At 36.8% G+C, this 27,072-nt stretch overlaps 6 protein-coding genes across 8 annotated transcripts; all 6 read right to left on the bottom strand.

Annotated features, from left to right (window-relative positions):
• Window positions 1-4,320: 4,320 nt before the first annotated feature.
• On the bottom strand, window positions 4,321-6,894 carry LOC104808666 (ribosome production factor 2 homolog). 2 transcript variants are annotated; one of them, XM_010534401.1, is made up of 6 exons: window positions 6,693-6,894; window positions 6,231-6,434; window positions 5,503-5,748; window positions 5,053-5,295; window positions 4,910-4,975; window positions 4,321-4,780 (listed from the first exon to the last, which is right to left on the bottom strand). In XM_010534401.1, exons 1-6 carry the CDS (start codon window positions 6,759-6,761, stop codon window positions 4,661-4,663), a joined length of 948 nt encoding a protein of 315 aa, XP_010532703.1. In that variant the 5' UTR covers window positions 6,762-6,894; the 3' UTR covers window positions 4,321-4,660. The 2 variants fall into 2 exon arrangements, with proteins under 2 accessions (XP_010532703.1, XP_010532704.1); XM_010534402.2 differs by having other exon boundaries at window positions 6,643-6,734.
• A 76-nt stretch (window positions 6,895-6,970) lies between these two features.
• LOC104808667 (dual specificity protein phosphatase 1) lies at window positions 6,971-9,278 on the bottom strand. 2 transcript variants are annotated; one of them, XM_010534403.2, is made up of 6 exons: window positions 9,126-9,278; window positions 8,433-8,606; window positions 8,175-8,310; window positions 7,812-7,932; window positions 7,478-7,623; window positions 6,971-7,267 (listed from the first exon to the last, which is right to left on the bottom strand). In XM_010534403.2, exons 2-6 carry the CDS (start codon window positions 8,544-8,546, stop codon window positions 7,257-7,259), a joined length of 528 nt encoding a protein of 175 aa, XP_010532705.1. In that variant the 5' UTR covers window positions 8,547-8,606; window positions 9,126-9,278; the 3' UTR covers window positions 6,971-7,256. The 2 variants fall into 2 exon arrangements, with proteins under 2 accessions (XP_010532705.1, XP_010532706.1); XM_010534404.2 differs by having other exon boundaries at window positions 7,812-7,866.
• Window positions 9,279-9,369: 91 nt separating this feature from the next.
• On the bottom strand, window positions 9,370-11,467 carry LOC104808668 (endo-1,3;1,4-beta-D-glucanase-like). Its single transcript, XM_010534405.2, has 7 exons — window positions 11,188-11,467; window positions 10,988-11,009; window positions 10,648-10,774; window positions 10,380-10,470; window positions 10,134-10,223; window positions 9,904-10,004; window positions 9,370-9,760 (listed from the first exon to the last, which is right to left on the bottom strand). Exons 1-7 carry the CDS (start codon window positions 11,339-11,341, stop codon window positions 9,620-9,622), a joined length of 726 nt encoding a protein of 241 aa, XP_010532707.1. The 5' UTR covers window positions 11,342-11,467; the 3' UTR covers window positions 9,370-9,619.
• Window positions 11,468-11,931: 464 nt separating this feature from the next.
• On the bottom strand, window positions 11,932-14,658 carry LOC104808665 (endo-1,3;1,4-beta-D-glucanase-like). The gene is made up of 7 exons (XM_010534400.1): window positions 14,366-14,658; window positions 14,080-14,101; window positions 13,474-13,600; window positions 13,106-13,196; window positions 12,915-13,004; window positions 12,361-12,461; window positions 11,932-12,271 (listed from the first exon to the last, which is right to left on the bottom strand). Exons 1-7 carry the CDS (start codon window positions 14,511-14,513, stop codon window positions 12,131-12,133), a joined length of 720 nt encoding a protein of 239 aa, XP_010532702.1. The 5' UTR covers window positions 14,514-14,658; the 3' UTR covers window positions 11,932-12,130.
• A 980-nt stretch (window positions 14,659-15,638) lies between these two features.
• Window positions 15,639-18,731, bottom strand: LOC104808664 (endo-1,3;1,4-beta-D-glucanase-like). Its single transcript, XM_010534399.1, has 7 exons — window positions 18,455-18,731; window positions 18,033-18,054; window positions 17,182-17,308; window positions 16,825-16,915; window positions 16,575-16,664; window positions 16,127-16,227; window positions 15,639-15,945 (listed from the first exon to the last, which is right to left on the bottom strand). Exons 1-7 carry the CDS (start codon window positions 18,600-18,602, stop codon window positions 15,808-15,810), a joined length of 717 nt encoding a protein of 238 aa, XP_010532701.1. The 5' UTR covers window positions 18,603-18,731; the 3' UTR covers window positions 15,639-15,807.
• A 531-nt stretch (window positions 18,732-19,262) lies between these two features.
• LOC104808663 (sugar transport protein 8-like) lies at window positions 19,263-21,314 on the bottom strand. The gene is made up of 4 exons (XM_010534397.2): window positions 21,139-21,314; window positions 20,740-21,059; window positions 20,014-20,643; window positions 19,263-19,807 (listed from the first exon to the last, which is right to left on the bottom strand). Exons 1-4 carry the CDS (start codon window positions 21,239-21,241, stop codon window positions 19,349-19,351), a joined length of 1,512 nt encoding a protein of 503 aa, XP_010532699.1. The 5' UTR covers window positions 21,242-21,314; the 3' UTR covers window positions 19,263-19,348.
• Between the last annotated feature and the right edge of the window lie 5,758 nt (window positions 21,315-27,072).

Genomic DNA, 27,072 nt, shown 5'->3' with positions numbered 1-27,072 from the left:
AAAAAGAAAATAAAGATTCCATAAAGGAAATTGGTCATTCAAAAAAAATAATTTTTGTCCGATTATTTCAACTTGGGATTAAATTTGCAAAGTATATGTCAAATCATGTGTGTGTGTGTATAGTTGTAATGATTTGTTTGGGTGGAAAGTTTAGTTACAATAAGAATGGCCACGTCGGTTTTTTTTTTTATTTCACGAAACTCAAAAATAAAATATATAATAATAAATATACAGAACAAATATAACTAGATGGGTATTACATTATTAATAATGGTTTGGATTTCCATTTTACGGTTCTGGGTGATTTTTTTCGATTCCAATTTTTCGAAGAATTATATATATTTGATTTTATTTGAGCTTAATAATTATCAAAAATATAAATTTCAACTAAAATTTTGTTTTTTTGTTCGGATAAATTGGGTTAAAATTTACTAATTTCGTTTACTGAAAATTTTATATAATTTATAGCAACTAACCAAGATGTTTAAATATATAAATTTTCGTTCACTCATTAATATCTATAGATCAATTTATGTTCTTTTTTGTAATGATATTTGTAAGTGCAAAATGCTTTTAAACATTATCTCAATAACCATTTTGTTTGGAAAAAAAATTGAAAATATAAATTATTTTCTAGATTTATAATATATTGTCAGCATTCATGAACTGCAAAAGTCATATGTAATATGATTGCACACACTAATAATCATTCGGAGAGGTCCAAGGAAATAAAAAGAATCGTTCACGTTGGTAATTAATAAATGTATATTTGTTATTATTATTGTAATTAATCTTTTGTGTAATTACTTATTATGTTAAGCGTGCAGAGACGATAATGTTATTTTTATTATTAAAGACAATAACTTTTCAGCTATTAAATCAAGTAAAAAAAATACTTTAATTTGACTAAGAAAAAGGGAAATTAATGGGTAAGAAATATAATAAAGAATAAAAAAGCAAACACTCGTAGAAAATATTTTTTTTTTTGGCATTCCCATGTTTGTTGTTTGAATAGAAATAGTGAAAAAAAAAATTACGGTCTGAATCAAGTTTAAATTAGATATCGAAATATCACTTATATTCAGATATTTAAATTAGATTTAACTAAACCACATTTAACAGGGAATATCAATTTTTATATATAACACCAACGCTTTTTTGTAATATTTTCTATGGTTTTTATATTTGAAATAATATAGAGATATGCGTAACAATTTGGAAGTTCGGTGCATAATCAAATTAGGAGTCCGTAGGAGCCCACGTACGTTAATTTCTTTGACCACCGATTTTGTAAGTTCAATGCATTCATCATCGAAATTTCTAATCGAATTTGGACTGTTTAGCGACGCGTTTGTGATTAATTAATGTAATTTATTGGATATTCAATTTCATCCCGTAACCAGAATAATGAATTTATACGTTACAAAAAGAATAATGAATTTATATAAGACGTGAATACAGTAAAAATAGTGAGTATATGCCTACCCAAATTTGAGATAGACGGTTCGATTTTTGGGTGATTTTTCATTATTTTTATTTTGAAATAATAGTTTTTTTTAAATCCTCTATTATATATTATTATAGTATGTTATGTGTATAATCCCTAAAGATTTAGTATTTTAAACAAGAGATAATGCATCACATTTTAAAAATTTTCATGGGTTTTTAACTTTTTTTAAAATTAGTTGGATCTTATAACTATAAGATATATATTTTAAAACATCTATTTTTTTTTAAATCCTACACGGTGTAACCTAGAATACAACATAAAAAAAAATTAAATGCATGTATGTGAAACTACAAATTGTTAAAAAAAAAAGATATTTTGTTTATCGGCAACCAATCAATTTGATTGGATACAAATATCAAAAGAATATCATAATAAATTATGCAAATAAATGGTTACAAATACGTCATCCAAATCGAAATTTGTAGTGACACACGTGGATTCCTAACGTTTTGCCTAATTAGTCATTGCCCTAAGGTCGTGGACTGACTGATTTGTTTTTTTTTTTAATATGACATTTTACGTATATCTTGTAACGAGGGTCAAATTCAAACTTAAAAAATTTCTGACCATCCTAACTTATCTTTCATAGTCCACATATATAGGTATAGAACACTGTCAAGTAATAAAATTTCAATTTAAAAAAAAGAAAAGATTTATGTTCATCAGACTTTTGGTCTTCACCACGACATATTTCATACTTTAGTGCTTATAGCGAATTTATATATAATATATCTATTATGTGTTACAGTTTAGACTATGGGTGACCACATATCGAATATCCGTGATTTTTAAAATATACGTATCCGTATGCGATCCGCACAAATATTCGATTGTATTATCCGTATCCGATCCATAATTTACGAATATCTGTATCCAATATAAAAATTATATAAATAAATTATATAGGTCATTTATATTCAAAATTTAAAATTTAAATATAAATATAATCATAATCTATCATATACAAATATATTCGAAGTTTAAAATTCAAAAAATTAAACATAATAAATCTTAATATTCAAAAAATTAAACATTCTAAATCTCAATTATATAAAATATTTCTTAAATATACCTATAAAACATGTAAATATAAAATAATTTAAATCTCTATACCAAATTATTCTTATATTTAATAATATTATTAATTAGTATTGATCGGATCGGATATGTCGGATAATTCGAATTTGATATCCGTATCCGATCCGTATCCGATAAATATTTCAAAATAAATATCCGTATCCGATCCGTACATTCCGGATATCCGAATTTTCGGTTCGGATACGGATCAGATAACGGATCGATTCGGTATCTTCGGATATTATATCCACCCCTAGTTTAGACTGCACTATTATTTTATTTTTGTTTTTGATAATCTTGAAATTAACCGTAATTTTGGACTAATTACATCTATTTAATCGAAGAAATATAGACACCGAAAATTTTAGAAAATCCATTTTTGTATGTCTATTTAAAAATGTAGTAAGTTTGGGACTTTTAGAGTATAATTAATCATTCAGATTTTTCGGAACAATTGAAATTCGTGTTACTAATAAAACCCATAATTTTATTAAAACGATTACTCTGTCATTATATTGGAAATTAAAATATTTTGGGGAAGAAGAAGATGAAGGCGACGGCTCTTCGAAGTCACAAAGAAAATGACCCTTTGATAAAGCAAAGGTGGGTTTATGTCAATTATAATAAGCAGTAAATTATTTAAATATAGTTAAATAAATTCTTTTTTTTTCGATTTACATCCACATTTGAAGTATCTAGCAATGAATTTAAAACTATCAAAACAACTTCTTTGATTTCATCTAGTCCATTTTTAATTTTTTTAAATGAAGAAATTATTAAATCTTGGGGTCCAACGCATTTTTTTCCCTATAATATCTACTACATCTCTTGGTATTGTGAAAACTCAAATTTGTCATATAAGTTACCCACGTTGGGTTTTGTATATGTTTTTATAGAAAGAGACAATATTCACGATAAAATTATGCGTAATGTTTAAATCTTTAAATTCTAAACTCCAAACGGTGGAATAAAATCGAGATAAATCTTTCTAACCTATATATGGTTATGTAATTCACAATGAATAAATTAAATTATGATGACCAAATATAAAAACATATAAATTTAAGAAATTATTTGGGAGAGCTTCATATGGTTAGGTTAAAGAGTGGAGCACAAAAGATTAAAAAAAAACTAAGTGAAAAAAGAGATTAATTTGGGGGGATGGAGAGAAGTCATTGTCATTCAAAAGTTTGGTAAGTATTGGCCAAATAGAGCAATTGACCATATTACTATTAACATTTTTTTTTATTAAATTAGATTAAAGATCCATTTCACTTTGTACCTTCCTTTAGGAGAAAAATGTAGATAAAATATAAGACATTAAAAATTCTATGAGGCTCTTATTATCATGTTCTAAGAAAAGAACGGTATTTTTTTATGCAAGGTTTTTTTTTGGTATTTTAAATTTTGCAATTCTGCTTTTTACATATCTGTATTATCATATACAATCTATTTCCAAGATATATACACATAAGAAATTTAAATCTAAAAATTTCCTAATTACAAGTTTTCTGTTTACCATATAATGAAGTGTCATAATAATCCCTATTTTGACTGAAGAACACTAAAGCCCAAACATGTTATATCTACTATAATATTGTTCATGTTACTTTAGCCATAGTTTTTAGACAAATTCAGTCCCCATTGGGCTTAAAACGATTTTTTCAAAGAACAAGCCCATATAAGTGTTGGCCCATATACAAGTAGTCCATGTAACGCATTTAGGCAATAACTGAACAAAAGCTGTGGTCTTCACTTCAAGTAGACAAGGGTTGAGACAAAGACAGCATCTAAGTCAACACTTTCCTCAAAGAGTGAAACATATGCTTATACTAAACATTACAAAAAAAAAAAAAAAGGAAGAAGAAGAAGATGTGAATCCAAAAATGAATCCTATCCTACATCTTCCTTCCTCCATGTCCAACTGGAGTTTTTGAACAGCCAGATGGAAAGTGAAACTGACCCACATGGAAGAGAAGAACAGTTGATGCCTGTGATGTAGCCTCGAGGCCTAAGAAGACAGAAGTAGATTGATGAAGCAACTACCTCGAATTGTTATTGTTGTTTTGTACATTACTCCGAGTCTTTCCGTTTTTTCGAAGCGTGCCCACCTTCTTCCCTCTGCTTCTGCTTGGCCTCTCGCCTTTCTCTCTTCACTCCTTTGGCTTTGTTAGGCAATACCATTTCTCCAAGCTGAACATATGAGAAGCCGGAGAGCAGTAGAACTGAGTGTCAGTTTAAAGAAAAAACCCGAAAAAACTGGATGTGTGTATGTGCTTTGGCCTATAAGAGGGAAAAACTTTGTGTAATAATTCCTCTTACCTTCTGATCAGGAATATAAATCTTCCCGATCTTCCCTTGCACTGCATCTTGACTCACGTTTTTCTCCTAAACAAGTATAAACAGAGAATGCTTGGTCATTGGATTCTTGAACTATGGGGAAAAAGGAGGAAAGAGTAGTAAACCTTCTTCTTGGGCTTATCTTTAGCAGTTTTCATGGCTTCTTTCATTAGGCTTTCATTAGGAAGACGATGGCGTCGGATAACCAAGTCCATGGATGGACCAACCTCGACAAGTTCCATTCTAGGCACAATGGTGCCCGACTTTTTAAGCCTCATTGCACAATGAGTAAGGAAAACCTTGTTTTGGGATACAGCTGTACATACGTAGGCACGGTCAATTCCGGCCAGGTTTAGATTCTCCGCAACCTGCAAACAAACAAGTTCCATACTTTTTTAATATTACGCTATAAAGAAGATACATTGATGCTTGGGTTCATTCCTCAAAGGTGAAATGACTCCACTTTCAGCAAGCAATGAAATTACAATATTAGCTGAAAAAGCAGGGCTCAAGTCTAGGAGAGGAGGTTTCGAATAGAAAACAAAAGGATACGGCATATGAAGAAATTTACTTACCTCTCCTCGGAATAGATCTAGCAAGACTTCTTTCAGATGTTTCAGTTCTTGTACGTTCTCAAATCCTTCTCCCATAAAGCAAATGAAAGGCTTTGATCCTTCATGAGGAGCTATTTTCTTCTCGTAAGCAAAAGATTGCAAGGACTTAAAGTTCTCTACCTCAACTTCGATAAAATCGTAGATATGGTGATCGTACATTCTCCCAAGCACAAGATTGTCGGGCCGTTTCTTCGAGTGAGAACCATACTGCAAAAAGACAACTTTCCAGATGTCTGGACAATGCAATGCAAGAAACCAGAGTAAAGCAAATTAATTTCCAAACAATCTCTATTGTCAATTTAACAGAACCTCGAGTTAGCCAATAACAACATTTGGGACTGGTTTCTAAGAATCCACCCGATAAACCAAGCTCGAGATGTCAAAAAAAAATCACAAACCTTAATTTGCACCAAACAAAAAAACAAGCATAACCAAAATCTTCACAAATTAATTATAAGATTTCCACCGATGCCTGGAAGCATTGAATTCAAAGGATCATGAGCTCTACAAATCCAGAGAGTTGTCCTAAAATGGGTCTAGAATTATGAAACTTCTATGAGAATAGTTAATATCTATTTTATATTTACATAACAACTTCATAACTAGAAAACAACAACTGTCTATTGCACGAACAGAACCTATATCTTAGACAAGTAACAATCATGTATAAGGCAAGAACAAAACATTACCACGAAGATACTGCAATCTGTTTTCTGGGAGAAGAACTCCAACGAGGTTTCGCCTCCTGCCTCAAAGGGCCTGATATTCTCATTCTTCCTCGAGTATTTCACAGCACCTCCCTTCTTCAGATGGTACAGTTCCATCATTACGGCATTAAGCGTAGCACTTGTCTTCGTCCCATGAAGTATCAACGTCTTCTTCCCAGTTTCAACCTGTAAATTGGAAAAAATATTTCGGTCATTAGGAGACTTAGACAGGTCCAATTTTGTAGCTTTCTAGCAATAATCTCGCTTTCTCGGTAAAATTTTCCCCAGAAATGTAAATTCGAGCGATCACAAGTAAACCCAAGAACCGATTAGAGCAGAAAACTACAGGAATCGTAAAAAAATTGCAGCTTGAGCAAGATAAACTCTTCTTAACCTCTGAAAAATTCCTCGAAAAACACATGGATGAACAAAAACGGAAATTACAAGCTTAGGCGCGCGCTTCTCGACTTCTCTTTTGCCTTTGCCTGTCTTCGGCGTTTGAATCTTCAACATGATTCTAACCGATCAACCTGCAAACCTTCCACAGTGAAGAGAACGAAGACGGAGAGGGTTTTTCGTTTCCGAGCCTAGGGTTTTAGAGTTACAGCGACAACCCAAAGGAAGTAAATTGCAATACGACCCTCGTATTTTATTATCATTTCTAATATTTCCCCATTATTTATATGTGTATTCGGGAGACCCCAGATGAAGGAACAGAGACAAACAACAAAACACATGCACTCGTTTCAACTTTCAAGACCCTTTTGTACAAGAAAATACAGAGAGATCTTTGGTTTGTTTCTATTTGACAGAGCACATTAAGAATTTACAGAGAAATATCAGTCACTGGTCAGATTCATAAGCACACCAACTTCTTCAAGTATTGCTCTTTCGGGTTCAAGTGATTAGTATATCTTCTTGGGTCTTTATACAACATGACGCCACAATGAGAAGCTTCTGTCTGAAACCACAAGCTCTTCAGGCCTGCCCCCAAAGCCAAATCACCACTTATTGCTTCCCTGCATAAGTCAGGAAAGATCCAAAGTCCTCGGCTAAGTCTAAAACTCAAAACCATATGCATATGGTTACCCTTTTCCTTCACAGCCATCAATCAGGGAAGAGCTTAGTATAAACCCCAAGAGCATTTCCGGAATTAGACATCATAGGATGCCGAGTGGTTCTGTCTTGATGAAACAGGAAACAGGGGGTGAAGATTCAAGAAGGCATACCTAGTAGAAGTTTTTCAAGCTCTTCCAATTGCTTAATGAAACCGGCGTTAGGAGACGCCACCGGCCTTTTGCTCTTGACGTGTTGCAACGCTTGGGATAAGGTCATACCGTGTTTTTTCATCAGGTAAGCAACAACAACAGTGACACTGCATGACAGAAAAAAATAGGAAGCTTTATCATTCAGAAAGTGCATTATTGCAAGATCCTAAATCCGTTTATCTACAATGAACCCTTATAAATTCTGATTCTGTTCAGCTGTTTGGCATGCCAGAAAATGTCGAATCTTTTTCGATGAGCCACTAAGAAAGAAACAAGAAGGGTCGTGAGAGATGACCTCCGTGATCGTCCAACAAAGCAGTGAACAAGCACACCACCGCCTTGTTTCTTCGCTTCATCAATGAAACCAGCGCAATCGTCAAAATATTGTGCTAAATTTGTGTCTTCCTTGTCCACAACTATCACATTCAAGCAGGCAAGAAAAATACTTAGACATCCTAAAGGGCTCAAAACAAAAGATTGAACCAATTACTCAACACTGTCAGAATGGTTTCGTAAAAAGAAAACAATTAGCAGAGCAAGAAACGAGCACGGAATAGAAGTGAAGGCAATGCCTCGAATTCATCAAGTAGTTAAATATTTTGTTTAGCAGATCACAGAAAAATCTTCAGGGCACTGCCATGGAACATATAATGTATACCTGGAACAATCTTATACACAAAGTCGTTCGGGTGGGACGGTCTCAATGAGCCGGCGACAGTTAAGATGTGCGTAATGTTGAAGCTTTTCAATATATTCCGGTTGTTAGCTGCTCCTATGGATCCGAGATAGAGACCCTGATCATTTTCCAAACAAAGAATTTGAATCCAAAGAGCGAATCAGACAATATAGGAACAACAGCAAAAAACATGTTTGAAATTTCTGGTCAAGGCATGAAATGAAACTGTGAAAATTTGACCTCTTCAATCTGATTTGGAACTTTGTCTTCTCGGTAAGTACGTGCCACACTTATAACACGCAGAAGTGCTTCTATTTGATTCTTCATGGTTTCCCCATGCTGATCCATTGCCATGTTTGAGAAAGATGAAGGAACTTCTTCTAAGCTTCTCTATTGCAGTTCTCCGAACAAATCCTTAAAAAGGAAAACAAAAGGGCCAACCTTTGTGGTCAATTTACGCAAAATTACAGTGAACAATCTTCCCCAGATCCCAAACATGACGCATTGGTCATTGCAAGGAGAGAAAGTTGATAGAACAAGACAGGCTCAATGTATCAATGAAACACAACTCCGGGTTCCTGAGAAAATTTTGTCAGATTCTCGAAAACCGAAACGATTAGCTTTCTGGGTTTATCTAGCAGCGCATTTCATTGATTGGAGACAGAACAATTCGCTGATCTCAACGATAAGCTAAGAACAGAAGAACCCTAATTGTAACCAGAAATCCCCATCTCGGACAAGCTGGAGACAAAAATCTACGAGACTGGATCTTTGAAGTTCCGATCATCAATTCAAATAAAAGAAACAAGAACAAATCGAACAAAGAAAAACCCGATTAAAGCGATTCAAGCGGTATGATTAACACCATCAATTAGGTTTTACCGGAGATAAAATGGATTATCGGACGATGAACGAAGAAGGAAGAAAAATTACCTCAAAAAATGCAGGAATTCGACAAACAAGAGGTCCCGAGGATCAGAGAGACAACAGAAAGAAATGGGCGAATCTGAATTCGCAAAAAGAATAGAACTAAGTCTGCATGGTTCTCCAGATTTATGGGAAGGAGTTGTGGTCGGAGACAAAAGCTGCATAGAAGGGGTCTGTGTATATGTATGTGTGTATATACATGTAATACATATCAATATAGAAGCATGCATTCTAACAATACTCTTCGAAGCACATGACATGACCCATGATTTTATTACATCATACATAAACACAACCATCACAAGCATTACAAGCATTAATAAAACACAAACCTTTCATACAAGATTGCATAGGACTGACATTCAGACAAGACATCACAGCTCATGGGTCTGATAGATTTGATAGTTTTCTGGATATGTATACACATATATACCATTCATACAAAGAATGATACATACATACACACACACACCAAAATGAAAGATCCAAACTCTGATCTTTCACTTGACATGGATCAAAGACCACTCCAGCATGTCCTTATGAGCCTCTTCAGCAGCTTTAACCGCTTCTGCATCACTCTCTTCGTACCTAACGCTCCATCCATGCTCCACATTTGGGTATATCTTCACGTAGCTCTTCACCTGCACACAAAAACACATATATGATCCATCCGTTTTTTTGCGATTTTTGCAAGCTGAAACCCTCGAATGTTCTGTTTCTAATTTCAGTCTGACAACGAACACGTTAAACAGGATCAGGGCAGAAAGAGAGGAAGTGTATTTACATCGGGTTTGGAAGCCAGAGCTTCTGAAAATTTCTTCACGAGCTCAGGTGGGGTCGTGCCATCAATCTCAGCCCCTAGCACAGCAATTGGAGTCTTGACCTCTGCGGATAATTTCAAACTTTATTACAGTTTTGCTTTGTGAAAAAGATCAAATCTCAAGGCTGGATCTGTGTGTGTAAACTGATTCTTGTTATTGAAGTAAGAGGGTCGGTCCAAAGGTTGGATCTTACCCTTGATATCGTCGACAGAGACGAGAGAAGGATGAAGCAAAACAGCTGATTGAATAAGCTGGCGTTTTGCCAGTTCCACCACAACCTTTGCTGATGATATGACGAAAAAGGGGATAAGACGAAACAATCTCGAGATCTTATTAAGACAGCATCGGATAAGATAAAGTGAACGTGCGGAATGCAAATAATTTCCGAAAGATCTGTTTTTTTTTCGGTGTCAGAACCAAAAGAACAACTGGAATTTACCACCGAAGCAGACCCCTGTTGCTCCAATGGCGTCTATGCCTTTGCTCTTCAAAGCCTCAATAACTGGCTTTGAGTACTCAAATCCCTTCTCCTATGATATCAAAGCTCAGTTAGAATCTAGAAGAACCGAAACAATACAGCGGTGCATTACAGAGATTTTGAAAATGAATCTTGCAGAAAACCATGAGAATGAAAGGTCAATCCAAAAGAAAACTTTGAGAACAAAAGAGACTTGATCTGAAAGATTTTGTCAGGACAAGCAACTAACTGGTCCATGATCCTTGATCCAGACAGGAAGAGGTCGATCCTGATTCTCGGGCGTGTAGGAATCTCCATGGAAGAAGTCAGGAACCACCACATAGAACCCAGCGGCTGCAACCTTGTCAGCGAGTTTCCTTGCATAAGAAGAAGAAAGCCAGCATCAGTTTGCAGGAAACTTAAAACCTTACAGTCAAAAACTGCAGAATCAAATTCAAAAACTCTTGTTCGAATGCAAATGCAAATGCAAAAGCAAGATTAGTTGCTTAGGCTAAGCAATAGCCGTTATCAGACAGAAAGAGACAATGAAAGCCTGAGATGTGGGATCAATCAGGCAAGGTGAATAGTACCTCAAGTTTGGAGCTTCAAATCCTGCAGAAAGAATACGGATAAAGATTTCAGAAAGAAAACACGAAAGAAGACAGGACATTATAGAAAGGAATCAAGATCTTCCTGAGTTACTGAAAGCTCAAGCAAACAACCGGGTCAAGCTTCATACTTTACACTCTGAAACCAAATGGACAACAAGAATCAGATGCAAAAAGATTACCGAAAGCATCAGAGGCGAGAAGAATGGCGAACTTGGAATCAGGGGAGCCAGTGACATAGGCGTCAAGGCCACCGAGCTTCTCGACGTGACCCGACCCGGCATTCGGGATCTTAACGGGCGGGTTTTGGCAGCACTGAGGGCCCATCATCGCCATTGCTGTTCTTGTTCTTGGAGATAAGAATCACACTTGACTACTTTTGCTTTTGCTCTTGCTCTTCTTCTCGGTGACAGACTCAGTTTATATAATGGCTTCAGAGGGTAGGTTTTGCATTGCCCATGGATCTCCAAAATCATATCTTCCTTTTCTTTTCTTTTTTCTTTTCCCTGTCAGCAATCTGCTCAATCTTTTTTTATTTAAAAATTTGGCAAAGACAAATCTTGAAATTTTTAAATAAGACAAGGAACGAATCAGAGCTTGTTTCTAGAAGATAAGATACAGAGAATCAGAAACATACTGACTCCCATTCTAAGATCCACCTGAAAAAGTTAGAAAACGTGAATCAGGAGAATGCACAGACACAGAGGTGATGTATTGCTTCACAAACTGTTCTAAACAACACTTTCTCTCTGACAAAACATACACTTCTTACAAGACAAGAACATCCAAGATCCAAGTATACTTTGCCAAGTCTTTCGTGTATTCGTCTCTCAATAACTCTTTTAACTCCTCAAAAACCGGAGAGAAAGGTTAGTCCAGTCCAGTCCAGGAGGAGGGTTTTTTGTTTGTGTACTTGAAATTTCGAATAATACTGCAAATCACTTTCCATATATAATCATAAACACGTACACAAGCGATACAAATACCTCAAAACAAAGATACATACGTATATGTCCAGCTTCTGACATGACATTCTCACAAAACATGAAGCAAGAGTCTTATTCTGTGTCTGAAACTTATTCTTTCAGATGAACTATACGTAAGTACCGGGGTCCAAGCTTTCTCTCATTTGACATAGGTGATGAACCAGTCAAGCATTTCCTTGTGAGATTCTTCCGCAGCTTTAACCGCTGCTGGATCGTTGGTATCGTACCTAACGCTCCAACCATGCGATACTCCCGGGAATATCTTCACATAGCTCTTGACCTGCAGTATAGACATGATGTCCATCTTACCATTTCCCAGGGAGAATACCAAATGGAAGTTACTAAGAGAATCAGAGACGAGTAGCCTACCTCGGGTTTAGAAGCTAAGACTTCTTCGAATTGCTTCAGGAGTGCGGGAGGGGAGACGTGATCTAACTCGGCTCCTAATATAGCAAGTGGAACCTTCACATCTGCGATCATGACGTGAATTATCATGATAAAGGAAAAAAAACTCGAATGTTTGGATGCCATCGTGCCAACCCACTTCCATATCGGTAGAGGAAGAAAAAAGCAATGGAAGAAATAGCAGTTGTTCTTACTAACCAAGCGAATATAGCCATAAGCAGATGCCTAGTTGTTCATAAATTCATTTGTATGTATCTGTTTTAACATATATCCTCTTTATTGAAATAGGGGGTAGAGACCTAAAGAACTTGTTGTGATTATGTAGAATGATGGCTGTCCAGACAAAGGAATGAGAAAACATATTCTCTGTTTCTTTTTTTAAGGTTAGCTTCTTGACCTACTGGATTGTATAAACTTAAATGTTAAAGAACGAGAAAAGACACGAAAAATGTTGTCCTGGTTTATGAGTGAATGATGAATGGCAAGAATTAGATAGGTCAAGGCATTGAATCTCTTACCTTTGATATCATCAACCGTGACGAAGGAAGGGTGAAGAAAAACGCCTGCTTGAATAAGTTCAGTTTTATCCAGTTCCACCACGACTTTAGCTGAGATTGAAGTGCAAAAGGGCAGAGAAAAATCAATTGTATTGGACACTTTCCCCTGTATCTAAAAGCAAAAAGTGTAAAGAATGAGAAGAGCAACTCACCGCCCCAGCACATCCCGGCTGCTCCTATGGCCGTTATGCCTTTACACTTTAAGGCTTCAATCACGGGCTTCGAGTCCTCAAATCCCTTTAACTGCAAGATAAATCGAACTAAATCAGAAGAAGAGTCTACCAAACGATGGAACAATAATAAGATGAAACAGCGCCAAAACCCTAAGTAATCCTACTAGACAGGATGCAGAATCTGCAGTTAATGGTACAGGAACACAACCAGACAGAACACTTTGGTGTAAAAGAGATTTTGCAAAATATGATCTTATAGCAAAGCTTGAGGATAAAAGTTTTACTCTACAAGACAAATGTGAACAGAAACACAAAACAGGCAGAACGTATAAGGAAGAGCAACTGACCGGTCCATGGTTTTTCAGCCAGACAGCAATAGGCCCATAATCCTCCACACCATTATAGGGATCTCCATAGAAGAAGTCGGGAACCACCACATAGAATCCAGCGGCCGCAACCTTGTCTGCAAGTTTCCTTTGACAGCGGAAGTAACCAAGTATGAGTTTCCAGTAGAGTTACCGATTTTCAGCCAATAGAATAGATCCAAGATGCAGAGCACAGAAAACACTCATGACCAGACAGTTGCAGAACAGCAATCTGACAAACTCGTGCAAAAAACTAGCAGACCAAGAGAACATCGAGAACCCGAGATATGAGGTTATGGGTTTACCAATAGAATTGCAGCCATCGCAGTTAGAGACAATGAGTTGGTAATCAGTGTCAAACTTAATTATACGCAGATGAGGACATATTATGCAAAAGATTCATCACAACCTCTAAGAAACAAGGAAGGAATAGTGCAGCTAGATAGCCCCTTTTGAGGAGATAGATCCTCTTGCATAATAGAATTCATTCATTCGTTTTGACCCACGAAAAAAGTTTCAAACTTTAAAGTCACAAAACTACAAAATACCATCACAGAGCAGAATCAATCATGGAAGAAGTCATAGTACCTCAGATTTGGAGCTTGATATCCTGTAGAACAAATTAGGGGAAATGGTAAAAAAAAGGTCAGGTAATATAATAGCAATGAAAGATCAACTAAACAACGAATACATCTTCGCTAAAACATGATCTTCCTTCGCTACTTGAAGAAAAAGAAATCAACTTTATGATCAAACAAACAAACCCAGATCAAAATCTGTAGCCTTGGAACAAAAGAACCGAAATTTCAGAGAAAGAAGCGAACAGAACCGAGAAAATTGATGAACCAGGAGAGAAGATGAAGAGAAAAATCACCGAAAATATCAGAAACGAGAAGGATCCCGCGATTCGAATTGGGGGAGCCGGTGATGTAGGTGTCAAGGCCACCGAATTTCTCGACACGACCCAACCCGGAATTCGGGTCGAGGGTCGGTGGGTTTTCGCAGCACTGAGGACCAGACATTGTTCTTCGCCGATCAGAGACAGCAACAGGGGATCGTTGAACTTGTTGTTCTTGCTCAGTGCTTTTCTCTCCTGTCTTCCCCAGTTTATGTAAGGGTGGCACAAGTCCGAGGGAAAGAAAGCGAGAGGGGAAAAAAAGATAAATTTAAAATAAAAGAAAAGCAAAGAATTTTCTTCATGATTGTTTGAAGAAAGCCTGACTCTTGGCACCATTCTTCTGTACACAAGGAGAAAAAAAATACCACCATGAATTATAATATAAATTCTTTAATGTTTATTATCACCCACCTTGCATCATACGGCGTCTACCGAAATTGAAAGCTTTTTTTTTTTGAATTATTGTAGAATGTTCCACTACCAGAAGTATAATCCATTGTCATTACAAATGGAAGAATGAATTGTGGGAAAGTGTTTGACTTTTTCATAAATGCAAAAGCCACAAGACCAAAAACAATAATACAATCTGATAACTAAGTGGTGAAGGGCCTGCACGCCTTGTATAGACTCGGTTCGGATTTGGGATGAGAATGTATCGGTTCAACTTTTTCGATTTTACAAAAATAGATATCATTCGGTTTTTATATTAGGTTCGATTTCGGTTTTTATTAAAAAATAGATTTTTTTAAAAAAATTTCGATTTTTCGGGATTTTTTAAAAATTGATTCGGTTCGCTTGGGTTTCAGAAAATTCGATTTTTTAAAAATAATACCGTTCGATAATTTAGAACGGTTGAGATAAAAAAAAATACCGTATTTTTCAATTTAGTTCGGTTCAATTTCTGAGGCCCACCCTTATTTTCCTTCACCATTCTCTCTCTCGTTCTTGTGAATTTTGAACAAGAAAAGACCCATTTTTGTCATCAAGAAAAGACGCCCCTTTTTCTAGAGTATCCACAACAACAACGACATTGTCGTAAGCCCTCGTAATCGTTAGGGCCAAAAGCGTCAAAGACAGAGTCTTTTGTGGAAAAGTCTTCAGCTTTTTGTCCTAAAAGGCTATTGGCTCTCTGTTCTCACTTGCTTTTTAATAGTCCGATTTCGATCGTTTCTGTTCTTTGGCGGCCTTGACTTACAAATCCGATTCAGATCAGAGATGTGAAATCTGTCTTCCAGCCCAGATGGAGATGTAAGAAAAAAAAAACATGTTTTTTTTTTTCTTATTATAGCATCAGAACCACAAATACAGAACAAGTCCGATGCCAAAACACTAACCTTGCTTGTTTCTGCATGTTATTCATTACATGAACAAGGACATGAACAGCATGTTTCAGATTTCACAGACTTGCCATAAGCTCGTCAGAGGTGGGTGACAAACCAATCCAGCATGTCCTTGTGAGCTTCTTCTGCCGCTTTAACAGCAGACGGATCATCGGTGCTGTACCTAACCGTCCAACCGTGCGTGGTTTTCGGGAATATCTTCACGCAGCTCTTCACCTACACCCGTTGTTTCAGCCGGTTTCACGTTTCCAATAACATAAAAAATTATTATTGGATCGTGCATCGGTGCACACAGCTAAGTTGCAGGAATTTCTTAAGGATGTTACTGTCTTTTCGGCTTTTGATAAAACAAAACGATACGAGAATCAGAACCATAGAAGAAGAGGAGAAGCCGAACCTCGGGTTTAGAAGCAAGGACTTCTTCAAATTGCTTCAGGAGTTCGGGAGGCGACATGTGATCAATCTCGGCTCCTAATACAGCAAGTGGAACCTTAACTCCTGCAAGAATCGTCCAGCTAGATTATAATCAGAGCATTATAAAAGGGGGGAAAAAATCCGAATCCTCAGACACAAACCGTCTTCCACTTCAGAAGAGGAAGACAAAGTGAAGTAGACTATGGAAAACTCTCTTTCTTGTGCAATAAGAACCATGGCATAGACACAGTAATAGCTATTTTACAGTGCATGAAGATTTCTCTTTTTTTTTCAAAATCGTCTCTCTCTGATCCCATAGACTGGTATGATTCTAAATGATGGAGAATGAGGCAAGGCATGAAAAAAGCTGTCCCGGTTTATACGTGAGTCGGGACAGCAAAGATTAGATTTCAAAGTGAGGAAGCTCTTACCCTTGACATCATCAACCGTGACAAAAGAGGGATGCAGAAAAACGCCCGCTTGAATAAGCGCGTCTTTAGCCAGTTCCACCACGACTTTTGCTGAAATTAAGACCCGTGAGGAAAGAGCAAAAAAAATGTATTAGAAATTTCCAAATGGCAGCTCATAAAAATTGGCTTTTGGACATAAACTTTACAGAAAACATGGTTTGGGGAGATATGTCCTTAAAAGAGACAAGATGAGAGCGAGTAACCAACTCACCGCCCCAACACATCCCTGCTGCTCCAATAGAAGTTATGCCTTTGCTCTTCAAGGCTTCAACTACTGGCTTTGATTGCTCAAATCCCTTATCCTATACGATCAAATTAACCAAATTTGTCAAACAACGAATGTTAGCAAGAGTCTTCACGTGCTTTTGAGGGTTCGGGTTTTTATAACCAAAAGTTTGATCCTTTCGTGCATTCCATTGGATGAAATACCAATCCACATTACAATAAAAAAGCACCTAAACCTCATATAGTCCACTCAGACAATGCATCTTGCAGTAAGTGTTAAGAACAAAAGCTAGAAGACAACTGCAAACAGAATCACTGGTTAGAGAAAGGAAAAGGAACATACTGCTCCATGGTCTTTTATCCAGACAGCGATAGGCCGGTCCTGATTCTTGGGATCATAAGGATCTCCATAGAAATAATCAGGAACCACCACATAGAATCCAGATTCTGCAACCTTATCCGCAAGTTTCCTTTGAGAGCAGGAGAAAACCGGGATCAATTGTCAGTAAAGTAAATCTATACAGTCAATCGACCACAGAGCACAGATACGGTGAAACTACGATAAGCTTCTAGTGAATGAATCTAGGAGTCCCAACAATTTTTTAGGAAACGAAAAGCATGAAGGTGGCTTAATAAACGCATTCTACAACTATTTGAAGCCATTCAACAGAAATAATTTACGAATTTCACCATGTCCCGTAAAAACTAAAACCAGGAAGAACGTAAAATATCAAATACGGCGAAATCTTTACAGAAGAAGCTGAGATTCGGTTTCCCTCTGTAGATTACCCTAAGGGAGAATCTCGAGATATTTCCACACACCATGATACGAGGCAAATATCATCTGTTATAATTTTACACACCACTGGCTGTTATAGGAGTCAGATTTTTTGTTCTTTGACCTTCAAGATCATCAGATAGCCAATAAAAACCGCACAAACGTAGTTAGACGCAACGAATCTAAAACCAAACTCATGTTTATTTGTACGTAGATAACTATATATTACAGAAATGATCGATCATGAATACATCAGTTGCCTGATGTTACAAGCCCATAAGAGACGAGAACCAAAGTCTGCAGCCAAAATTCATCCTTTTCGAGTTAATCAAAGCAAAAGTTTCCGACTTTAACGAGAAACAAGATGACAAAACACAATCTAATGACCGAATCAAGCGGATAAGAGCTCGTAGTACCTCAAGTTTGGAGCTTCATATCCTGTGGAAACAATAGTTCAACAAAACAACCAAATGGTCAACAAATGAGGCCAAAAGAGAGAATAATGTGAAGCAATAGAATCAAACTGAAGCAGGACAAGATTCTAACACATCTCACTGAACCTAATTCTCAATGTAGCATAAAGAAAAACTCAGGAATTAAGACTAACCTAATAACACTAATCGATTTCTCCACCATTGATTCCCAAAAAAGCAACTCAACTTTATACGTGAAAGACGAACAAAACTCCGAAATCGATAAACCCTATTGCAACTAGTACCGAATTGACAAACCAATCACGAGAAATCATATGACAAGGGCAAAGTAATTTCCGGGCAAGAACATAGAAAAACTGCAGCAGGGTTGAAAGAAGCGATCTGAAGAAGATGCGGGAAATTACCGAAAACATCAGATACGAGAAGAATCGCGCGGGTCGAATCGGGCGAGCCAATGACGTATGCATCGAGGCCACCGAGCTTCTCGACACGACCCGACCCGGATTTCGGATTCAGGGTTGGTGGGTTTTCGCAGCACTGAGGACCCGACATTTTTTCACCAGCTAGCGGAAACAGACCAGAGGAACCAAACTCAACCCACTAATGCGTTGTCTTGCTCTCCTCCATTTATATGAGCAATGGGTTTAGAGAATGTTCTGGTATATACGCTTCGCTCTGATGATTGATGAACACACAAACTCAATTATTATAACAGATCGTATTAAAAAAAAAAATCTATGGAATTTTGTTTTGTTTTTTGTGTATGTGAATGGACCTTCGATTTTTTTTTAGAATTTATTATTATAGCATAGATAAATAAATTGATAAAACGAAATTAGTTTGTGTTCTTTTTTTTAAAAGAGTACAAATTTATTTTTTTGGGTAGAAGATATATTTTTTTAGGAGGTGAAGTTTGAATCGGTAAGAATTATAGATACCATTATGGATATTTCAGAGATTAATACCCCAATCTTGAAATTAAAGAGTTTAATACTTAACCAATTCGGGATTTCCCCTTAGAATAATTAAGTCTTGGATCCATATTTCATCAAAACTTTTGGTCCGAGTTTTGTTAATTATGTTTAAAAGATATCGAATTTCACAATAAAGGGAGGAAAGAGAAAAAAAAAACCCTAATTAACGTCTGATAATTAATTCCAATCTAAAACTTTAAAAAAGATAATATCCAAAAGACTCGAAACCATAATAAAACCTAACAAAAATAACGAAAGTAGGGTTTCTACTGGAATGAAACTAACTAACTACGAGTTCGAACAAGACATAGAAGATGTCGATGATCAGACTTGTTCGACGGCAGCTGCCGTCTTGCGGGCGGCTTCATCGTCATCGTCCATGAACTTGGCCCAGACAGGATGAAGCTTCCAGACACGGTCGACCATGGCGTCGATGGGGACGTTCTTGGTCTCGGGCAAGAGGAAGAAGACGAAGAGAGCCATGAGGAGGATCCAGGCGGCGAAGAAGAAGAAGATGAAAGCTCTCATGCGACAGAGCATAGAGAGAAAAGCCTGAGCGATGATGAAGGTGCAGACCATGTTGGTGCTGACCGCGCATGCGTAGCCTTCGGTCCTCATCTCCAGCGGAAAGGTCTCGCTCGGAATCAGCCATCCCATCGGGCCCCACGACCATGCGAACGCTATCACGAACATACACACCAACACCACCACCACTATCCCCATCCCCACTGTCAGCGTGTTCGCCTCCTTCAAGTATCCCAGCAGCAGGCCCCCTATTGTCACCTGCATGCCCAGTTGTTCAATAGAACGATCAATATATAAAGTCTCCACCTTTACGTGATGCGATTGGGATCTTGAAAAAGCATGGATCTTTACGTGTTATGTCCACTGAATCGTGAAAAAGTATGGATCTTTACGTGTGATGCGGCCAGAATCGTGGAAAAATACAGATCTTTACATGTAAATTAGGTATCTGAACAAATATTTACCTGCGAGATGAACATGATGACGCAGGCGGCGAGGAGCAAGAACCGGCGGCCGGCCTTGTCGACGGCGAAGATAGCGAGGAGAGTGGCGAGGACGTTGAAAGCGCCGGTTATTACAGAAGAGTAGAGAGAAGCTCCGCTCTTCATTCCAACTGTCTGAAATAGGACAGGAGCGTAGAACATGATGGAGTTGATGCCTGTGAACTGCTGAAACACCTGAAGCATCACTCCGATTACTAGCGGAGGCCAGTTCGAACGCTTCTTCGCCATCTCCCAGAACGATCCCTTCGCTCTCTCCGCCTTCTCGCACGCCTCTTTGATCTCCTCAAACTCCTCGTTCACTTCCTCCACTCCCCTAATCTTCTTGAGAGCCTCACGGCCCTTGGACTCGTGGCCTCGTTGGACGAGGCTCGTTGGTGTCTCCGGGATTACGAACGATCCGACGAAGAGAAGGACCGCCGGTAAAGCAGCCACACCGAGGGAGACTCTCCATCCGTGAGGGTGAAGGAACGAGGTGCCGTAGTTGACAAGATTGGCGATCAGGATGCCGATGGTGATGAAGAGCTGAAACATGATGTTCACCGATCCACGTCTCTTCACAGGAGCAACCTCCGACAGGAACAGCGGAACCGACTGTCGCATATACATAAAAGATCAAGAATCTGAATCAGTGAATACACAAAAAGATCATCGATCGAAGATTCAAAAGGAGGGAATCAAGGGTTAGACCTCGTTGCCGAATCCGACGCCAAATCCGAGGAAGATACGGCCGAAGATGAGCATCCAGAGGGACTGAGCGGAGGCACTGAGAGCGGCTCCGATGAGGAAGAAGATGGAAGCTAAGAGAATGGTGAGTCTCCGGCCGAACTTGGAGCAACACTTGGACGCTCCGAAGCTGGCAACGACCGCAGCAAGATACAGAGAGGAAGTGAACAGCTGAAGCAACTGGTCGTCGAATTTGCAGTAGTTGTTCTCCTTCGCATGCATCTTCCTCTCGTACACCCTCGGGAAGAACTTTACCAGGAAGTCATTCATCGCCGTCACTCCTCCTGCGATTAGGGTTTCGGTTACTTGCGTGGAAAGTAAACAGAAACAAAAGCAGTGTACAATAACTGAAGAAACCAGTACCTGAGATGCCGATGTCGTAACCGAACATGAGGCCTCCGCAGGCGGCGAAGCACCAGCAGAAGATGACGTAGATCGAACTCTTCAATGTCTGATCCGTCTTCATCTTTGACGTGAAAAATCTCAGAACACAATTCGAAAATCCTCAGAGCAGACAGTGAACGTGAGTTTGAGAAGAAGAAAAGAGATTCTCGACGGTTTCGATCGAGGGGTGTGTGGTCTTATTTATAAGAGGCTTTTGCCTGATTTGACCAGGATTTGGATTTTAGGGTTTAAGGAAGGAAACGTACGTGGAGGATATTACAATTAGGAAACTAATTTTGATTAAGACTCCTAATTGCTCAACGATTAAGAAACCTGATATGGCTAGAGTTCGATCGTAGCTTTACAACATTATCTTCTCACACAATTTTTTTTATAATTATAGTTAACTTTGATTTACATGCTATGTCTTCCAAGAACAATTAAGGAATGAATGTTGTGAGTTATAATATAAAACCTTTAGAATTTCATTACCTAGATATTTGCTTATTTGAGCTCAAGTGGAAATTAAGATAAATACAAAATCACAAATTAATTACATATTTAATGGCTAATTGCTCAAGGATTAAGAAACTTGATATGGATAGAGTTCCAGCAGATTTACAACACTATCTTCATCACGCAATTTTTTTTTTTATAATTATAGTTAACTTTGGTTTATTGGCCAAGCTATATTTACCAAATAAAAATAAAAATTCAAATTCAATTTTTTTAATGTCGGTTTCTCTTAAATCTAAAGCCGTTTTTCCCTTTTTTTTTCCCTCTTAGACAGTAAATTCAAGTAATTAATCTACTGTGTTCATGAAGTTTAGTGTTAACTAAATTTTACAAAGGAATGAATATTATAAAACCTTTACAATTCCATTAACTAAATATTTGTTTATTTGATATTTAAAGGCTAATTAATTGGATGTAACCATGATTCCAATTACAAAAACTGTTAAATTTGCCATGAAAAGATTGTTTCCCAATTTCGAGCCGAATCACATGTGAAAGCGATATTATTAAGATCGTGATTTTGGGTCGATCTAAATTCCGTGATCTAATAACAAAAATAAAATTTGTGATTAGTTTTAAACCGTTCGATCTAAATTACAGATCGTCTCTCTCTCTCTCGCCTTCTCTACCTATGTATATCTTCAATATGTGTATGCATATAATATAATCATTAATTATATGAAACAATTTATTTATTTTTTTCTCTGTAACATGTATAAAAACAAACTTGATATATTGAAAATAATAAAAACATAACATTTCTTATATTATAATACGACGTGATCGAAGAGTTCTTGATGCGGTTCCAATGGACTTGAATCAGTATTCCGTCACAAAAGACAAATCTCGTCGGATCTTCAACGGAGACGGCGGCCGGCCGGCGGTGGAAACCGGCAAGGACGTTTGAAACTCCGGCGAGACACGACGTGGATGGACTTACGATGAGGAACATAACTCCGGTGGTGGTCCGGCGAGGAAGCCACGATCATTGGATTGTTCATGAATAGGAACACGGCGAATATTATCGAAATATAGAACAGAATGGATCTCATCTTTGTAATAATATGATTTCGATTTCGATTTCGATTCTTTATATACGTATATATGGATGTATGTATATATAGTAGTTGCAAGTCTTTCTTTACGCGTTTAGGGTTGGCTTTGTCAAAGGTCAACCATTTGGAATGGAAATGAATGTGATCATAATTCTACCTAGGGATGTCAATTAAGTCCGGAGCCCGAAACCCGGTCCGAGTCCACCCGAAAATTATAAGGACATGGGCCTAAAAATGTAGGCTCATTAAATTTCGGGTTTTTGGGCCTCGGACCAAATGGGCTACGGGCTGGTCGGGCCGGGCCTGTCGGGTCTCGGGCCGGGCTTGAGGCCCGTTAATTTTTTTTGTTTTTTCTAACCTTCTTTTCTAAACCAAAGTTTTACATCTCTATACTTATAAATATATGTGCCTAAATATATATATATATATGTATATATATTTGAACCAAATGATGAACTTTTATATCTTGGTTCCAATTAAACTTTTTAAAATGACGGGAGTTTTGAATTTCTTAACCATATTACATCATATATATATATATAAGTTTACATTTTAGAAATGGTAGAAGTTTTCAAATATATATATTTTTAAACCTTTGTTTGTATATGAACATATTGATTTTTTTCTATAGGTTTTAAATTAATTACATCATAGAATTTCTTTTTATATTTTTAAATGTTTTGTGTTTTGGTCAAACCAATGTTGCTTGCGTATATTACAAGTTTAATAAATTATATTTTATTATTATTTTATAGTCAAGAACTATTAATAATCCATAATCCATAAACAAATCACAAGATTTCCGACTTGACAACAAACCACAATCATCCATAACAAAAAAAAAACATTATGGACCCTACTGATTATAACGCTACGGCTGTAATTATGGGTGGTGGCCGGCGTTTTTAGAACGTTATAGCGATTATAAATGATTAGTAATAAATGGTTGATAAGTTACCGTTGACTTGCATGTGAGTATTGAGGTTGTGACTGTTTTTTGATATAAATTATCAAAAAATATTATTTTAAAGTATTTTTTTATAATAGTTATAATTAAATTTTGCTTATCGTTTGATAAAAAAAATATTCACTAAATTTATAATAATTAAAAAAATTTAAATATACATATCTCAATTTAATTTATTTGTTAAGTAAAAAATATTTTTCTTATAAAAATGATTAAAAATAATTATTATTAAACCTAAAAATTATATAATCACATAATACTATTATATTTTTTTAATTAAAATATAATATTAAAAAGTAATATCAGATCCTAATACTAAACAAAATCATATATATATATATATATATATATATATATATATATATATATTAGTGTTTTTATAATTTTTAATAAAAGTATTTTAGTTTTTTTGTCCACATGATGGAAATTGTTACAAAAACACGGGTCAAAAGTTATGATTAAAACACACAAGTTTAGTTACGATTGCGAGTAACTACGGTTCAACTAATCAATTAATTAATTAGTTACAATCGACGAAAATCACAACCACTGCGTTTACAGGTAGCGGATGTGCAACTAGTCGTCTCCATGTCAATTCACCATAACTTATGTAAAAAAATGACCCTTTGACAATTTACCCAAATTCTAGATATCTTTGATTCAAATCCATTCCGAAAAAGTGAAATAATTTAACAAATACAAGTGACAAAAAATGATTCTCAATTTATTGCAAGAAATTCCTCTCAATTCAAACCGTACATTTCAAAATAAACATTTTTTTGAAAAAATTCTAAAACCGTTATTTTAATTGTTTGATACAATTCTAACCGAGTAACTCTACTGAGTTTGAAAAACAATCTTATTTTATCAAATAATCTAAAACAATGAGTTCAATTGGTTTTAGATGGAATGTATCTCCCTCGAAACCTAGTAAAATGTATATAATATTGATGATGGGATTTTTTTTTTGTTTTTTTTATGTTATTTTTAACTATGTAACAAAAAATATTAAAATAAATTTCAACGTTACATAAAAGATTTATGAAAATTAGAACGATCTTAGTTTGGGGATGCATTCTATGCTACAATGTTCCTACAATATTTATTGTAAGAAACATGCATCTTTAAACACTAGCCAAAAAGTGTCTTATATCTTATTTGCATATTTATGAAAAGGGTATAGTTTTTAATTATCAAAATTGAGATTCAAATGCCACACACACACACATATATATATATATATATATATACATGCATACATATATATATAGAGAGAGCGATATAGAAATTTACAAGAGGACAAGCAAGGAACGACTTTATTTTCAAATTTGGAAGAGAGAAATGGGAGTGGACAACCTCTAATCACATCCCCTCCTACTCCACCACCAACTCCATCTTTAGATACTTCCGAGTTCCGACTGTTATACGTTGATCCGCAATTTCTCGAATGAAATTTACCAGAAAACTCTCACGATTATCAACTTACGTACACTTGTATGAACGAAATTGAAACAAGGCAGAGATTAATGAGTTCAGAGAATCCTTGTGATCTTCCTACGTTTGAACCAGGACTGCGTCAGTCACGAGCCAAAATCACTATCTCTTGAGCAAGAATTACAGAGTGTTTTGAGTACAAGAGGAAAAACTTGAAAAACAAGAAGTGCCGAAGACTGAGCTCCTTTACCAACCTTTATACCCAGATTCGAGCTCTTGCAGAATCAAGAATAAGCCGCGGTGAATGACTGAATTGCCCTTTGAATGTATACGCTGCGTTTCAATCATTCCTTAATTTGATCCAAACCTTCTTTATCAGTTAGAGACTTCCCTTTCTCCTTCATCTCTTGTACTCAAGTCTGAGAAATCTTAGGCAATCTTCAGCCCCATCAAAATCCACATTTGACGAGATTTCTCCCTTGCTCTTAGGCTTGTCCCTCCTTTAATGCCTTTTGGCTCACGAGTCCTGGTTAACGTCCGCTGTCATTAGGAGCTTGACAGCATAAGCAAGCTCAGAGCTTGCTTAAACTTAAGTACTGGGACTGTTTTTGTGAATATATTTGCTGGGTTTACTTCAGTTGATATCTTCACTACCTTTAATCTTCCTTGCGTGATAACCTCCCTTATGAAGTGATGTCTCACGTCTATATGCTTCGTTCTTTCATGAAAAACATTGTTCTTGGCTAAACAAATTGCTGACTGTGAATCACAATGGATCTCCACCGAACCTTGATCAATACCAAGCTCTTCCAGCAATCCCTTTAGTCTGTCAACTTCTGCTTTGTCCTGTGATGCAACTAACATATCATCTACACAAAGCAATAAGTAGACCTGAGCTCCACCTTTTGATGTTTTGTAGTAGACACATGAATCAAATTGACTTCTGTTAAAGCCAATCTTGTTCATAAAATCATCAAACCTTTTGTTCCACTGTCGAGGGGATTGTCGAAGCCCATAGAGTGATCTTTCTAACCTGCATACTCTGTTCTCGTTCCCCTCGCTTATGAAGCCTTCTGGTTGTGACATATAAATCTTTTTTTCGAGTTTTCCATGTAGGAAGGTTGTCTTTACGTCCAACTGTTCAAGCTCCATGTCTAATGACACCACAAGTGACAACAAAACCCGTATTGACACATGTTTCACTACCGGGGAGAAAATCTCCTGGTAATCAATTCTTTCTCGTTGAGAATATCCTTTTGCAACCAACTAAGCTTTGAACCGTGGTTTCTCAACCCCTGGAGTACCTTGCTTCCTTTTGTAGACCCACTTACAACCTATCACCCTCTGTTTGTTTGGTTTAGATACCAGTTTTCAGGTTTCATTCTTGTGCAGTGAGTCCATTTCTTCCTGCATAGCTGCTTCCCAAAGTTTCCAGTCTTTGCTTTCTCGAGCTTCAGAATAGCTTCTTGGTTCTTCAGAATCTATTCCTATAGCTATATTCAACGCAAAAGAGACAACATTACTACTGTTAGTGTTAGTTTTGTACCTTACTGGAGGCTGTATCCGTCTTCTTTCTCTATCCCGTGCTAGTTGATAACCCTCCAGGTTTTGTGAGTCATCAGCCCTTGAATTTTCATGATCACTATCTTCACATGAGTCTTCTGAAGGTTGATCCCTCTGTTCCTGGGTTCTAACTTCGTTTTCTTCACTAGCTCCACCTTGAAGTGTATCCCTTAATGCTTCTTCTCCTGAATCCAGCCTAACTTGTATGGTGACAGGGACTTGATCATTATCTTCTATCTGTCTGGTAATTCTGTACTCTTCATCGGACTTTAGGTCCTTATAGACCATGTCTTCTCGGAAGATAACATCTCTGTTTATGTGGCATTTACCCTCGTCTAGTAACGAGACCTTGTATCCTTTTATGCCTCTAGGATAGCC

The sequence above is a fragment of the Tarenaya hassleriana genome, unplaced genomic scaffold, assembly GCF_000463585.1.
Source record: "Tarenaya hassleriana unplaced genomic scaffold, ASM46358v1 Cleome15, whole genome shotgun sequence".
In the NCBI taxonomy this organism is placed as follows: domain Eukaryota; kingdom Viridiplantae; phylum Streptophyta; class Magnoliopsida; order Brassicales; family Cleomaceae; genus Tarenaya; species Tarenaya hassleriana.
This window is presented reverse-complemented; position numbering and strand designations above follow the sequence as displayed.